At 42.2% G+C, this 16768-nt stretch overlaps 1 protein-coding gene across 2 annotated transcripts in view; it reads left to right on the plus strand.

The window, feature by feature from the left end:
* kiaa0825 (KIAA0825 ortholog) overlaps nt 1-16768 on the plus strand; it is a 128148-nt gene that overhangs the window by 42045 nt on the left and 69335 nt on the right. For both annotated transcript variants that reach the window (XM_078250487.1, XM_078250488.1), the window contains exons 16-22: nt 1834-2013; nt 4708-4932; nt 5025-5329; nt 5569-5675; nt 8118-8262; nt 11164-11319; nt 12814-12908. In XM_078250487.1, coding sequence (XP_078106613.1) covers nt 1834-2013; nt 4708-4932; nt 5025-5329; nt 5569-5675; nt 8118-8262; nt 11164-11319; nt 12814-12908 — 1213 coding nt within the window. The remainder of the gene's footprint in view (nt 1-1833; nt 2014-4707; nt 4933-5024; nt 5330-5568; nt 5676-8117; nt 8263-11163; nt 11320-12813; nt 12909-16768) is intronic.

A 16768-nucleotide genomic window follows, 5' to 3' on the forward strand; every position in this document is an offset into this window, starting at 1 on the left:
CCTACCCATTGTCTGACAATTTGAAAATGTAACTATTTGCAGAGAGGGATAACACCTCCTCCACACTTACAATAACAGTTTTTGCCTTTGCACAACTCCTCCTAAATTTAGAAGATCCACTACTTCTGACACACACACACACACACACACACACACACACACACACACACACACACACACACACACACACACACACGCTACGAACAAGCGTGTCTGCTTCCAATTACAGAGGTTTGCAGAGAGGGCCCTTGTGACTGGTTGACTGGTTGTCCGGAAGATAAACAGGTGTATGTATTGGCTATGTAACAAGGTTGGATAAGCTTAGAGATAGAGAGGGAGGGAAGAGAGTGAGAGCAAAATAGAAAAGGCAACAGAGAAATGGACACAGAAACAGAAACCCTTTGGAATTAGTGTGTGCTGCAGCAGTAGTGGAAACTCCACAGAGATGTGCTAGCTCACTGTCATCAGTTTTTCTGAAGTCATCTACTGCTCCTTTATAGGACCATTATTTAAAAGGCACCTAGTTAACCTGCCATGCTCTCCAGCACCCCAAGTGGAAATGAATGTTAGTCACCCCTGTTTCCTTGGACCGTTACAGCCATAGCAGTGACATCCAGAACACTTTCTCCTTAAGGACCAATTACCAGACAGGGAGAGAACAAGATTCAGGCGTAACCCACATTATGCCGCCTAATGGACTGATTGTAGGTCAGGTTGACTGACCACTTTTGAGTGTATGTGTTCGATGTGTTATTGTGAAAGAAAAGGAAGGAGACATAGAGGGACACTTAGAGACAGGGAGATAGAGGATATCAGTTCTCATCTGGACCTTGAGTGGTGGCAGTGCTTCCTATCTGCCTGTTATTAAGGTGGCTGATATTAGTGTCCCTGTAATGCAGCAGCTAATTTAGCCCTGTCATTTTAAAATAGTCCAACATTAGTCAGAAGGAAGCCGCGCTGCCCGCCATCACTGCGCCCCCTCACTCATTGACTGCTGCATTGCATACACTCTCCTATTCAAATAGCTGTCATCTCCCACACAGCAGACTGACAGACCGCTGGATGTCTGCCACCTCTGGAGCAATGGGCCTTTCCTCAGCAACCCCTGTCAACTTAACACACACACACACACACACACACACACACACACACACACACACACACACACACACACACACACACACACACACACACTTGTAAGCACACAAAACACATATATAGACATCCATATGGGTTACTCACGCACACACCTCCATCCTCAGCCCTGTGCTCAGACAGCAACCCCCACAAGGACACCCTGTCAAAACCTCTTCCTTTTCACTTCCTGTCTCCATGTGCTATGGGGGCTTTGAAATCTGTTCCTTTTTCTGTTTTTTTCTGGTCTGTTTTTTTTTCTCTCCATCTAACACAGATGTGGGTTTTTCTTCCCCTTCTATTTCACAATGCCTTTTGTTCACCCTTTCTGTTAACATGTGTCAGGTTGGGCAGCCTTGACATTTTCCAATGTGTTTTTGTGCCAAGAAATCAAGATGCTGTTTCGTAGGATAGGGTTTTCTATCTTTCACTACCTAGCTCCATGAGGTTGATATTTTCTGAATCGTAATTCAAAAAACAGTCCGATTTTACACTCACCTACACACCCGAACTGAGTGTATGCGTGCATATGAGTAAGAGTCTTCATCTCTTTGTGGATCATGTTCTTTGTGTGTGTGTTTCAACTGTTTGGTTTCAACAAAGGTTTCCTAAATTCAATCAAATTTTGATTGCCCACACATTTATTTGTTTTGTGCTCAGAACTGTCTCACTGACTCAGTCTGACTCTATTTGTCTCAGATTTTTGCCAAGAGAGCTGCTTAGAAATGTCTACCGAGAGCTCCAAGGCAGGAGATGACTTCATAGTCATATTGTTCAACCTCTTCAGTTGCCTGAATAACGTTCCCAAGGCCTTGACTCAGTGTCTTCAACCATACCTGGAAAGGTCACACATATGGGAACATCTCTACACACTGGCAGGTATAGTAGAAACCAGCTGCTGCATAATGTTGTAGTTCAGAAATCCTTACTACAGACTACAGACTACAAACTAACCCTATCCGTAGAAGCTGTATTGCTATTGTATGTCATAATACAGTGCTACATTACATTGTGTGTTTTAAAATCCACTGCTGGTTTCATGTTAATAGAAATGAAACATTTAAATGTTATCAAATAATATATTCATTAGTTTAGACAAAAAAAAAAAGTTTTTGATACAGGAGAGCAACTTTAATAATTTATTTATTTGCAGTTTCATAGCTCATTAGCTTAGGGCTATTTGGTTTATAGGGCAGAATCTTGTACTGTTTATTTATTCTTTATTACAAAGGAGGTCGATGGTTCAATCCCCAGACCAACAGGATAAAATCTGGGTGGGAAAGTGAAAGAGCAGCGCTTGTCCCTCCCTCATTAATACCACTGAGGTACCTTAACCCCACCGGTCCAGTGGAGCTGCTCAGTGGCCAGCAGATCAGACTGCGGTGTGCTGGGCAGCTTTCAGGTGTGAATGTGTGCAACTGTGTGAATGTGATCAGGTCGTTCCTGCAAAAGAGAGGCTCTCAGTGAACCTCCCCTGAATAAATAAAGGTTAAATAAAAAAAAATGAAGGGATGATAAAATACCAGTCTGTGTCATTCTCATTTCATGTAATCTGGAGAAAAAAAAAAGATTGTTAATTCTATGCGCAAGATATTGAGATAGTTTCATGCTTAGACAATGAATGTACGTAACTGATTGAGAGATTTAACAGATTAGATACTGTCTGTTTTTAAATACAAGAGTAAATCTGACCACAACAAATATCTAATCATTTTTCTTAAGGGCCAGTCTAGTGTTGACATTTCAAGTGAGCTAAGGTATGACTTTAATATGCTGTTACAGAGACTGCAATTACTCCCCAACTCTTCCTTTCTTCCCGCCTCTCTTTGGTACAAGCTTTGATACAGAGCTTAATCAGAACTCCTGTGGAGTATGGAGCCCTTTTTGTTGGTGATTTTGATATCCTGGGTGAGTGGTAATTATTGTAGCATAAATTAGGGTGATTGGAGAAGAGTATTTGGAGGGAGACAGAGCATGGGAGGGGTCGACAGAGGGAAAGAACAAAAAGAGAGAGAGAGTGAGCCAGACAGAAATTCTCAAAGTCATCCAATCATCATTTATCCTCACAGGGTAATTAGTTTAATTATTGGACTGTGCCAAATCTTTGTATTATAACTTTGGTTACAGGATACCCCCAGTGCCCCCATTTCTATTTAAACTGTTCACTGAGTTAACTTTCATAGATTACGTTGAGAGTTTTCACTATTTCTCCACTTACACTGATGTTTCATCACACTGTAGCAGGTTGTTTCGAATCAATACAGCAGTCAATACAGTAGCGGGCGGTATTAAGCCTGAGAAGCAAGTGACTTTGAAAAATAGGTCTAGGTCTCACCTGCCACAAAGTGCTTCTCCTTCCAAAAGCTATATCATTTTCTGTTCCGCTCTCCTCTATTTCTATGGGTCTGAGGTCACACATTTGTTAGGCGTCCCTGGAGATTTCAGTGCACTTCCAGTGCCGTCACAGCACTATATCTCTCTGTTGTAGCCTTTGGTTTTACAGCCGACGCTGTAGGAAGTTTATGGGTGCCATACAACTTCATGCTGTAGCTGCTCTGCTATCAATATGAGCGGGATATGAAAGGGCAGAGCGACGGAAGACATAGTGCACCTGGAGAAGGTAGTAAGATTTCTACTGTCAGGCCACCTGGGTTTGATCAAGAACATCTGAATTTAACTTGACATTACTCGCTTTTAGTATAGATATTTCAACAGAATGCCTTAGCACTAAGTGGATGTGCAAGCTATTCATGTCTCTGTATTGTCTTTGTTTGAAAAGTAGAGTCATTTGTGATACAGACTGATTAGGTGGACTATCGCATGTAACCCACTCTAATTTGGTAGCATTCATAAAATGTCATCCACCCTTTATTTTTATGTCAATAATATGGCATGTCTGCAGGTCTTTGACAAGTTTACAAGTCCAAACCTTTTCTGATTTAAGGCCTAGTGTAGTGATAAAAACTGTATGTTAATAGAATAGTATTAAATGTTCCTACATGCAGTTGGAGGCCTTCATTTTTTTATTGTGCACTGAGAGACTTCTTTGTACTGCATGTACTGCATTACTTTTAAAATGATTAAAAACAGAGTTTTCCATACAGCCGGCATCATGTCTGCTTATTATTAAATTCAAATTCAACTGGACGTCATTCTCGTTACCAGTTGATAATCATCTAATCTAATCATTCTGTAAAGCAACTAGTCAGTCCGTCAAATAGTGGTTTCAGAAATGTCTAAAAATATGACGGCACATATACCAATGCAGTACAATAGACAAAAACTTTTGCCATGCCAAAGTTGTAACTCTAAGTGAGTCAATTTACTTCTAGCTTTTTGTATCCTGTCATCTGGGTTTCTTCTTTTTCGCTGGCTTCGGTCCTTCTTACAGCACCACATTGGTGACCTAAAATGTGTGCTTGTACATGTAAAGCTCAGCTTAATGCTTTTATTTTTTCAATTTCAGTCCTAACAATCAGTGATAGATACAATTGGAAAGGTCTTGAGTCTTCAATTTGATATTCTTTCAGCCACCCTTCTTTACCTGATGCAATCATTTACCATTTATGTCAGACACAACAAGGGCTGTGCCTGCAGTGATCAGCTGTGTCCGGGCGATAGTCACCAAGGCTACCAACAGCCTCCTGATACACCTGGTCTCCATGGCGATGGGTTTGCAGGCCACAGAGGACCCCAGTGGAGCCTCGTTCAAGCAGAATGTACCAGAGAGCGTCCTGGCTAAAATACCCAAGGAGTGGAACTACACACCTCTGGAAGCACGGGGAAAGGAGACTAAGAGTACGCACAGACTGGGTGCCACATTTTCATGTGAGCTATAAGACATTTTAGGGGTTGTTTTCTAAAACAAAAAAATGTCTTTCTCTTTGCAGCTGCCATATCCATAACTATTCAAGCCTTGTCCTTCATTTTCACCAACCTGCCTTTGGCCGTAGCATCCGTGCCTCTCCCCATCCGCTTCCTCTTCCAAGTGGCAGAGAAGCACCTCTCCCAGCATGCCCGGCAGCTGCGCTTAATGGGCCTGTTACTCTGGGCCCTGTTAGGCTGTCTGATCCAGGGCCTGGAGGACCCAGACACACTGGAACAGATCAGTGGTCTGGACCTGGACCGTGGGGCAAAGGAAACCCTTGCCCTGCTGGCTGAGTGCCTGCAGGCCACCATGGGCATTCAACAGAAGGTAAGGGCTAAGTTTAATATAATAACAATACGATCAATAATAATAGTAGGAAGTTTGTTTACAATGTATAGTAAGGTAGTGCATTTTACCTGTCTGTTGTGGCTGAAACGATATACTGTACTTTACGTTTAAAAACCCTGATGCCATCATTTCATCATATCGATGGTTGATTTAATGTGTGTCAACAAATCGTCTGACTTTTACTCCTTTACCTTAATGGTCTGCTGTTTGTCCGACAGGGTGTTCCAAAACCCACAGTGCACAAAGTGCTGCAGGCTCTGGAGGAAAAAAGACCCAAGTGGACAAACATGCAGCTGCAGAAGGCACGCAAGCTCTGCTCAGACAGGTGAGAGATCAACTGCAGGGATTTAGCGAGAGGTTAAGGTCAGAATGGTATTGATGTAGTTTACTATATTACAGTTTTCATGCATTCAGAAAAAAGGCTACATATGCGTTAGCCATCGTTAGTCTCAATTAGTATTGATTATTCGTGTGCACCTTCAACAAAAAAATGAGGTATCATTTTATTCAAATCGTTTTGATCGTAAAAACAGCTTTTTATGAAATGAATTTCCCAGTACATCATTTTAGTGATTTATCAATAGTAAGATGGAAGGTGAGGGCTGATAGTCTGATGAAGGAGGCGGTTCAAACTGACTGATGGTGTATTCAGCTACTTGACATTGAATATAGATGCTGAATAAAACAATGAAAAAGAATGCAGCTTAGACATGCTTTTTTTTGTTTTGTTAATTGAGCATTCAAATTCTGATGTATCGCATCATTGAGATCATTTTTCATTGAAAAGCTTCATGAGTAAGATCAATGAATCACAGATGTGTTTGTTGTGGAAAATGATGGACATGGTGTCTGACTGAGTGGACTTCAGGCTGGAGTGATGGGAAAACAGCTTTCACTTTGGTTCGGATCTGTGACCTTTGGCTCTTCATAGCTCGTTCCCAGAAACTGCGTCTCTGCTCGCTCACTTCATCATAACAAACTCTGGATGCATCCATCCTCATAAAAAAGTGATTCAGCGCTGTAACGCAACATGTACAATTAAAAAAAAAAGAAGAAGAATTAAATAAATAAAAAACACTAAGTAGATTATGGCCAGTTCTAGGAAATGCTGTATGTATCAGTGACAGGAACAGGGGACGAGATAGGGGGGGAAAAAAGAAGAAGAGACAGGGCGGTGGAGGGGTGGGGAGGGGGATGAGTGGAAAAGTGAAAGAAGAGTGATTATGTATCACCTGTCGGAGGCATTCAGTGGGATCATTACTATTCATTAAACTAACCTTCACAGGGAAGTGACGCCTGGCTTGTAAACAATCAGAATACAGTGTCAGAAAGAGAGAGAGAGAGCAGTGTAATAACTCCAAAAACAATTGGCGCTCCACTCACTGGCATCTCACGCACGCCCACACACACGCGCACACGCACACGCACACACACACACACACACACACACACACACACACACACACACACACACACATAAAGTAAACCCTTTGACAAAGAACATTTGCCCCTTGCGAGCCCTCCCACCTCTGTTCCCTCATCCCACTTTCCCTCCTTCCTTTCCCAACTGCAACCCCCCCCCCTCCCCACGTCACCCACCTTGTCTTTGCAAAGTAATTTGTAGAGGAGAAGATTATTGTTCTCCATCATGGTGACCCTGGCTGGGCTGACGGGATGCATACACAGATGAAGATGAATGCAGTTATTCCTTGGCGGAGGTCTGCCTCTTTCAGGGCACATTGGCCCTAATGACATGATTGATAGGCTGTCCCAAATCCGGAGGGGCCCTCATTAATCACCCCGCTGACTGAATCCAATCATCTGCTTCACCTGCACAGTGATGGACAGGAAAGGATACAGTGCAGGTGCTGACACGGATGCACAGCCACCATCGCCGACAACACCATCGCCGGGCCGCCAGGCAAAAGAATGAAGGGATGTACATGGACGAGAGGGGACTCCTCTTCCTTTGCCACTCTCAATGTCAAGCAGCCAATGGCTGGCTGACAGGCGACACCGTTTCTGCCATCTTATAATTACAAAGGGGAAGAGAGAGAGAGAGAGAGAGAGAGAGAGAGAGAGAGAGAGAGAACAATGACAGGAAGTGTATGTGAAGGAGAAGGTTTGATGGACGGTAGTGTGATATCCATCCATACAGGAAGGGCAGGAAAATGATGCAGGCGTCTGCCAGGGGTTGGGGACTGTACATGCATGAGGACCTTGACACACAATTACACACACACACATACATGCCTAGGAACACACACACCAATCACTTTTAGTGCACCGACATCCTTCGGTCAAAATTCCCCTATGTATCTCATGAATGGTAATGACAACAGTGAGAATTATTTTGTTATCTAACCCTCAATAATAATTTGTCTGCATTTCTCACTTGCGTTAGCCTTGACCGGACTGGTATTCAGTTTAGTGGAGCAAAGAGATATTTATTTCCTTGCCAAGTATTGCATTTTATGTTCCTATACCCTCTGGAGTAAATGATTTCTCTAAAAACAAAAAAAAATCCTTAATTAAACTCAGGAGTCGTGTTTCAGGTAATCTTCTTTTGTATAGCAACTTCCAAATTTTACCCCAAATTCTTTGCTAAAGTAGAAAATACTTTCTCAGCCAGAGGTGATATAGAGATACAAGCTGACACTCTCCCTCTTTCGGTTTCCTCTCCTTTCTCTTTGCCCCACTCTGTGTTATTCTGTCTTTGTGTTTACTCTTCCATCTCCTCCTTTTCCTATCTCTGTTTCTCTCTCAGTGTATTAGAGCGAGGAAAGGAAAGCGGAGTCGCTGCGGCTGAACTGACTGAGCAGAAAATAGGCCTGATGCTGCTGGAGGTCTGCCACAAAGCAGGTGGCAGCGACTACCTGAGGCAGATCTATCACATCATCCAAGGCAATGAGGTAGGGAAGCACTCCCTCTCCCCAGCAATTAGGTGGCTGCTGGCCTGAGGCCGCAGGCTGTTCAGGAGGGGGAGACAGAGGGTGTGTGTGAAATGTGCCTGTTCTGATCTTCTGTTGTTCAGGTGACCTCGAGGGTGCAAACCTACAGTGATTTCCTGTGTTATACGCTCATCACATGTAGAGGAGAGGGAGCCACATGGAGTTACCACATTCAGTATACAGTAGAACTCTCTGAGTGTGAAAGAGCAGTGGTTCCTTTTTTTCTTCTTTTTTTTCTCAAGTAGAAGTTGTTTGAGCTAAACTCACTTAAGAGAAAAAAAAGTTTAACAGAATGAAAAGTAGACGTTCTCTAAAAACTGTCCACGTTAATTAATTAATTGAGTATATATATAAATAGAGAGTTTAGTGATATGTACCCTTAAGTACACAGTTGGTAAAAACAAGTGCTTTAAAGTGACTTCTGGAAAATAAGTAAAAAGTACATAGAAAGTGTTATGTACAGAAACTCAAGTTGTTTTGACTGGTTCCATAACACCAGGTCAGCCTGTCGACATTCTTTCTTGAGTAAAAATCACACTGAAACATCCTCCACCTACAGTACACTACATATATATCCCATAAACAGCCTCCTGCTACTGAATATCACAAAGGCACGAGCATATGCTACTCTGTACACTGCACACTGCGTCACATGATCCTATGGACTACTGTATATTCTCACTACAATGGCTCTTTCAGTGGGAAAAAAATAGTCAGTATTGGATGAGGCTGACAATATTCTGCATTTTTTGTTACTGTCAACAAAATTCCATTAAAAAACCAAAACCAACAGTGTATTAGTCCATTTCTCAGAACTTTCCGACTTTCCCCACACTGCCCGGTTCCTCCTGAGGACATACATTTTTTGAAAAGGGTGATGAATATTTAATTTAATTTTTAGGAAAGGATGAATAATTTTTTTAAACAGCTGGACACCGTAATGGTTTAGCCTGGAAATCCAGACCAAAATCCGAAAGATTAAGGGTCTGGCTATGAGTAATGAAAATGGCTCAACTCGAGGGGCGGCACCAAGCATGCATTTGAAAATATCACTGCACGCAATTGGATAACACTACGACTAATGTTTACTGACTGATTCCGGACTTTGACGTCGCAGCGCTGTCGTCATCTGTTTAGCTCCCCTCTGGCCCGCCTATATCAGATACACCGATGTGATTGGTGCAGCTCGGCTACCAAGGGCATAGGTAATGAGCATCATTACTCAATGCCAGAGTGACTCGCTGAGCAAATTCAAATTGTGCTCTTACGAGAACTCTGGATTTCCAGGGTAGTAATGGTTAGCAAATATTACGGGTAAATTGTGTCTTTGTTGTGGGCCATTTTCAGCTGCAGATTTGGTGCTCTACTGTTTATGGCAGCAGGATGTGAATGTGGGATGAATTACAAAATGAACTACAATGCTCGTGTTCATTTTAATAAAGGGGCATGTCAACCAATGCAACAGCGTGGTTCACTGATATGCGTAGGAATAAACTATATCAGGCTTTGGCTATGCAGATAATTATTGTTAGTGGGATTAATTCCTTGTTGGTTTTGGCCTTTTCATTCCTGACGAAATGTGTTGATAAGAAATATATAGATTATCACTAGACATATCCTTTAAGTAGCATACAGATGAATTATCTTTAAAGGAATACAAAATGCATTCCAGAAGAAAAAATAATACAGTGTGAAAAATCCTTGAATGCTTGATCAATGGCACTAATAGTGGAGGAGCCTTTAATGATCACCATAGCATAACATATATGGGTATAGGTGCGGTAATAAAGTAGAAGCTACACTTGGTTGGTGCTCATGTGATCCTCACAGACATGGTCCTCCTATAGACTGTCTATTAGGGCGCAGCGTAGAATAACACAAACATAAGCACCATACACATTATGCTGCTGTTGATGGAATCTGTGAAGAGCTATAACTCTGCGTAGCAATTTAATAGAATGTGAATGGGATTCCCAAGTAGGCTCTGAGTTACCCTCCTGCCAGCTAGAGCATTTCTACGCACCCGAGGTTGAGGCGAGAACACCGAGGTCAGGGACAGACTGGGCTGGTGGTGAGGCGGTGGGATAGGTGGATCAGAGGCCATGTCAAGCTGACAGATGGGAATATAGTGAATTCACACCATGATGCCCACACACACACACACACACACACACACACACACACACACACACACACACACACACACACACACACACACTTACAGAGACATACACAACGTCATTTATTTATACTGTAGATCTTGCAAGACACCTGTACTAAGCAACCACAGCAAAGGTTACAGAAACAAAAGTAGAACATGTACTGGTGTCCTGAAAACCCTTCTCTGTCTCTACATCTACACACATTATCTATATGCCGTATGTTCTGTGTTTTCATTAATCTGTTTTTGAACAGCTCTTATTAATTATACTTTTGTAAGGCTGATTAATTAGGAAATATGTGGATGGAGATCATTCTGCCCATTGCACTATGCTTGTCTGGAAAAAGTGTTTTTTTGTGCTTTTGTTGTGCCAGTCAAACCGGACGTCATTGAAATGCAAACTTTTAGAAGTGCATTATCATTATCACAAGTGAAAAATGAAATGAATATTGCAACAGTAATTTTTTTTCTCTCCAATTGTCAGTATGCTGAATGTCTTTAAGTATGCACTGCTGCTCTTTCAGTTTGAGGAAGTTTAGTTTTTCGTGAAAATACCTTTTTGGCCACTCTTTGGTCTTAGTTTGTCGGCCTTTTTCTTAACAGAATATATTCTGTCAGTCATTTTATGTATCTTTCAACCTTCGTGCTCGCTGTCTGTCTTGTGTTTTTACCCTCTCTTTCCCCTTCTGTCTTGGATACAGGAACTATTGATGTTTAAACTAAGTGGAAGCACAAACTCGCCCAATAATCCTCCTCACTTGGTGAACTTTGACCTCGGCTCTGATAGTCATGCGGACACTGCCGGTTTCAACCCTCTCCAACAATTTGACCACATTGGCAAGAAGAAGCTGGACCAGGTTTGTCAAGAAGCATTTTCAGTGTTATCATCACAGTTTATTTTGATAGCAAATCATGTATTAATTATTTATTTTGGCTCTATGAAATATCTATGATAATTAAGTGATTATTGGAGCTTCTTCATGTCTTTAGACTTTGTACTGTGTGGGTGTACTTGTGATGTGCAGGGCGGTGTCGTTTAAACTTCCTCCCAAGGCCAGAAGCTTAATGTTGAAGGTTAGGAGCTGTTTGAGTCTCTAGTGAACTCGATACTGTGGCAATCTCTGAAGTTGTCAGGTCTTTCTGGGGCTCGGCTTTCCTATTCTCCATAGGTCGCTGCCTTTTCCAAGCAGGAAGAAAAGAACTGAAAAGGTGAAAAGATGAGAGAATTTTTTTTTTTCTTCATAAAAGAATGAGTAATGTTGAAGGAGAGTGCAGTCTTAAAGTGCACTTCTTTGGGGCTTTGAACCGTATACCCTTTTACCCCCAAACCTATCCCCAGGAGTGCTACCGTGATGTTCAGTTAATTGTTAGATTTTCTTCTACATACAGGAGATATGTTGGCTACAGGTAGTTTTAGCTCAGAGTTGTAGAGTAGAGTTGTCAGCTTGCCCCTCCCTCATTTCTCCCCGACTATCAAGGGAAATAGCACTGATATCACACAAAACAATCAACAAAAGCTAGTATCTCCTCAAGACAGACCTTTGTGTGTCTTTTTACTTTTCAAAATGGATTAGATGTATTTATACACACATTACATCCCTTGCAATGTAGCTGTGTTGCCGCTATTGTTTTTTCAAGAAGAGACACGTTTTAATCCTAAGACTTGGCCTGTTTTCGGCTTATCGCAGGAGGCTGCATAGCTTTGCATAGAAACACCCTATTAAGAGAATGATTAAAATGCCTTCTCCGCTTCAGGTGCCTGTGTTGTTTGTCAAATAAAATGGAGGGTGGAGAAAAAAAAAAAAAAAGTTACATCCATCAATCACCTATGAGAAAGGAGCAGAGGGGGGATGGATGGATGGAGAGAACAAGTGGAGTTCTCCTCCTTTTGTCAATAAAACTCAGCCTGGAGTTAAGAGTGACATTTTGGCAATCAAAGCAATCTGATTTTTATTTGCTTTCCCAATATGGTGCTAGTGCCAAGTGTGTGTGCGTTTACGAAAAATAGAGAGAGAGAGAGAGAGAAGGAAAGAGAGGGGGGGTTTGGCGGGGTGCCATTGAAGATGGTAAGAAAAAAAGCCGAGCAGTTGCAAGAGTAACGACTCCCTCCCAAAATTGATTTATCTTTCTATAAATGATGGCTACATCCCCCCAAATGGATTTATAAATTAATTGCTGTCTTATTGGAATAAAAACCTTCTTGTGCGGACATGATTGATCGCCTGGTGTCTGTAGCCTGCGATGGGGACCCCCCTCCTCCTTTGTTAGTGGGTCCCAGCTGGAGCGGTAATGCACTGATGGTATTAACCCTGATTAATAACTAACAATACTCTATCCTCATACATCAACAGAGTGCAGTGGTGGACTGGGCATGGGACTGGCCGAGGCTGCTGCCAGCCTATCAGGGCATGAGTCAGGTCACCTTCAAAACTCTGCTGGCCAACAGGTAAAACACTACTTTCACGCATGCAAACGCAAGTGTGAGTGAGTTTTCCTGTTGTTTTATTGTGATCCTCACAGGTGTTTTTGTTTTTGAGCAGTCTTTTCATGAAATAAAAGCCCCGCTCCACAGAGGCTTGTGCTGCATCAGTCGTGCTTTTACCTGTACAAAATGAGCTGTTCACTTGAGACTCCGGAGGCAAGTTTCCCTTCCCTTTTGACTTAGCTTAGGCATGAGCTCCAGTCATTGGGGATCGTATAGCCTAGCTGCTCTTCATCAGAGGTTCAAACTTCCACTTTGTTCAAAGGCTTCCACAATGGAGGCTGAACAATGGAAAGAACTCTTTGGAAAAGGATATGGGACGCTGTAATATGATGTGTGTGTTGAATCATGGGATCCTATTTTTGTTAATGCACATGTGTGGCTGACTGTCTACATGGACAAAATGTTTGCAGATTTTGGTAATTGAGCTATGCCTGCTGTTCCGGTACTTTTCTGGCCTTGAAATAACCAGAAACGTTGTTGGAGATGGAAAACGAGATGAACGAGTGGCTAGCTCAGATCTTAGCGTAACCTAATTGAAGAGTTTTTTTTCGCTCAAGTCCACCACTCCCGTCCCATCCTCCCCTTCCCCCCCTCCTCTCCTGTTCTGCTCTGCAATGGGCATAAATATTTATGCAGGTATGTGACACATATTAGATGGCAATACTTCAGGCTGTTCCCTGTTCTCCATTCGCAGCTGTCACGCTGCCAGCTATCAGGGAGCCATGGGGCTACTGCGCCTTGTCTCCACGCCTACGCCCAATCCATTCTAAATCACCGCCATTGTAACACACACACACACACACACCTTTCTAACAAAGGGCAAGCTCTGCATCTGCCAAGGACACAGGTCTAATAAGGGTGAAGTACGCAGCTCTGTGCTGTGACGAGCTTTGTCGCCTTCATGCCTCTACCCCCTCTTCCCACACACACACACACACACACACACACACACACACACACACACACACACACACATATATATATATATATATATATATATATATATATATATATATACACACACTCCATTATTCCTCCCCTTATATGCTGCTTTGTTGCATGTTAAAACAGATACTGTCATTGCTTGACTGAGCCAAATTAGTGTTGGGACATACATGAATAGAAACAGAAATACGTGGATATGAAGTCAGATAGGAGGAGAGAGCAAAAAAAGAGGAGATTGGACGCAATTTGAGATTGTGAGTGACAGAGAGAGAGGGAGAGAAAGAGAGCTGTCAACACTGACAAGGCACCAAAAACTATGAGGAAGGATGGGAGTGGGAGGGGGTAAAGGTTATATAATTCACCCTAATCTCACAGTATCAAAGTGTCTGAGATTCTGCCATTTGCCTCATTAGCCTCTCTTTGTTGGGCCAGAAGAGCAGATTTCATGGAGGATTTGGAGAATGGCTTTGGTTCTGCCTGAGACTCTCGCACAGAGCAGGAAGTTAGTTTCATGGCTGGCGACATGTAAGCTGTCAAAGTTTTCCTCAGATCCATCTCAGACTCAAAAATATCTCTCAAGCTGTAGAAGACCATTCACGGGATAAGCGCACTGATGTCGGATCCACTCATCCATTTGTTAGTGCAGATAAGGATAATGCTTTCTACATAACCGCAGACCGAAGTGCCCTCGGCTGTTTTCACAGAGGCTTTGCAACAATTACTCTTTTACTCCCTCCAGTTGTTGGATAAACCAGAGGATACAATCGTACACACTTGACAATGTAAATAGTAATAACACGGTCTCGTAGTGTATGGAAATACCTATCACTGTGACCTTGTGATGTTCTGTATTTTCTGTCTTGTGAGTTTTGGTCTCCTTGAATGACTTTCCTTTTCTGTACACAGCCAATTTTTTTTTTCGCTCCCTTGACTGTGAGTTAGCAGTGTGGCCCATTGGCCTCCTATATATTGTTACAGTGGCAGGACAGTTATTGTGCCCAGGGTTTATATCACATTCTAATGGAGCAAGGCTATGAGTTAAGGGCGGTAGGCTTTTACACCAGGGCTGTTAAATCACTGTTCAGATGACTTCATTAGCAGAGCAGGACACATGCTGAGACACTTGCGCCTGTACACACAACACACCAACACCCACACACACATACACTTTCACCCTGCTACCTTGATGGTGTAGCCAGACAGGAGGGATTTATACAAGTGTGTGTGTCCTTCTTTGTCACCTGTCACTTTAGCTCCCTCAGCACGATGGCTCATCCATCATCTGCAGATTGAGCTTTTCAGCAGAAACCAGACTGATTAATACTACCCCAGGACCCCCAGGGTTGACTGGCTGACCTGGCTTCCTGGCAGGCTGGAAGTTTGAATGGAAAGATGGATGATTTGTGGGTGGGCTAACTTTTTAACCTGCTTATTTGCTGGCTAATTTGCTGACTAACTGGTGGACTGCTTTGGTTAATGACTGGTTGGTGCAATGGATGTAAAAAGGCAGTTTAGGTGGATTAATGACAAGCTGAAAGGTGTTTTAACTGAATGGCTAGGAGTTTGACTCGATAAAATGGCAGTTTTCAAAAATTCATTCATGGATTGATGATGGACTGACTGACTGACTGACTGACTGATTGACTGAAAGGATAGCTGGTTGACTGAAAGCCAGGCTCAGGCTCCCAGAATCTGTAATTGTAATCTTTTATTCCTTACAAATTTCCATAGAAATACTTTCTCATTTTTGCTTTGGGTTTTCTGTTGTCCTTGCCTCTTACACATTTGTATTTATCATCTTTCTAACATGAAATCATGTCAGCCAATACACTATGATGAATACTTTTGTACAGTTGACTTATGAAGGAGGCATACTGCAGAAATACCAAATCATACAGTATTCAATAATCAAAGTCCATGGGCAGACCTTAATAGGACTACAGGACAGCTTTGTATTAACCATCCTGATGCATATTCACTCAGTTCCTTATTGGTATTAGCAGCAAGGTTCTTTTATGAAATGCCAAAGTCAATTACATTTCTTACTCAGGTTAAATATGTGCTTGATGTTTCACCTTGAACAAATTGCACACCAAGAATTGTGTGTTAATTGACATGAGCTACAGATTGAATAGTGTCCACATTGCCTCACCCTTTGACTTCAAAATATAAGCCGTCATTTGTTGTAAAAGCATGGAGTCAAAGTGCCAAGTGATTCAACTGATACAGAATAGTTTCTCTTCAACTAGTGGTGTATGGATAACTCATCTGTTTGGTCCTTGGTTACCCTTTGAAATCCTGTATTCTTTGGGTAACACTTGTAACTCTGTCACAGCATACTTTTCAACAGAGCAGTGAAAAGCAACAGAACCCCTATGTAGGTTGTAATTGATGGCAGCAATGCTGGCCTTCTTATTTGAACTCTCATTGTGTTACAAGGACTTCATAAACCGTAGTCTTTTTTGTCATTTTTCTTTTCCAATCAAAGGAAAATTAAGCAAATCTCTGAGAAAAGTATGGAGTATTGCCACAGACGAAAGTCACATTTTAACTGTCATCTGCCAAGGTGACTTTTTGAGACACCTTCCTTGTTTCCGTATGTCAGAAAAGGTCCTCTGACCTGGTTGATAAGGGGTAGCCGAGTATGAGAGATGAAGCTTGATGTGTCACAGGGCGGCTCCTCCACTCCATCATAAGGACCTAATATTATCCAAGGACATTCATGCTTACATCTACAATGCTGGTCCATTGCTCCAGGTACCATTTCCTAAAATCATGGGACAACAGACTTCATACATTGGCCAGTAAACAGTGAATAACCAACAGTTAAAACTACATTGTGTAAGAATTTCTCCCATCTAGCAGTGAAATTGTAT

This window comes from Sander vitreus, chromosome 5, assembly GCF_031162955.1.
Source record: "Sander vitreus isolate 19-12246 chromosome 5, sanVit1, whole genome shotgun sequence".
Classification (NCBI taxonomy): Eukaryota; Metazoa; Chordata; class Actinopteri; order Perciformes; family Percidae; genus Sander; species Sander vitreus.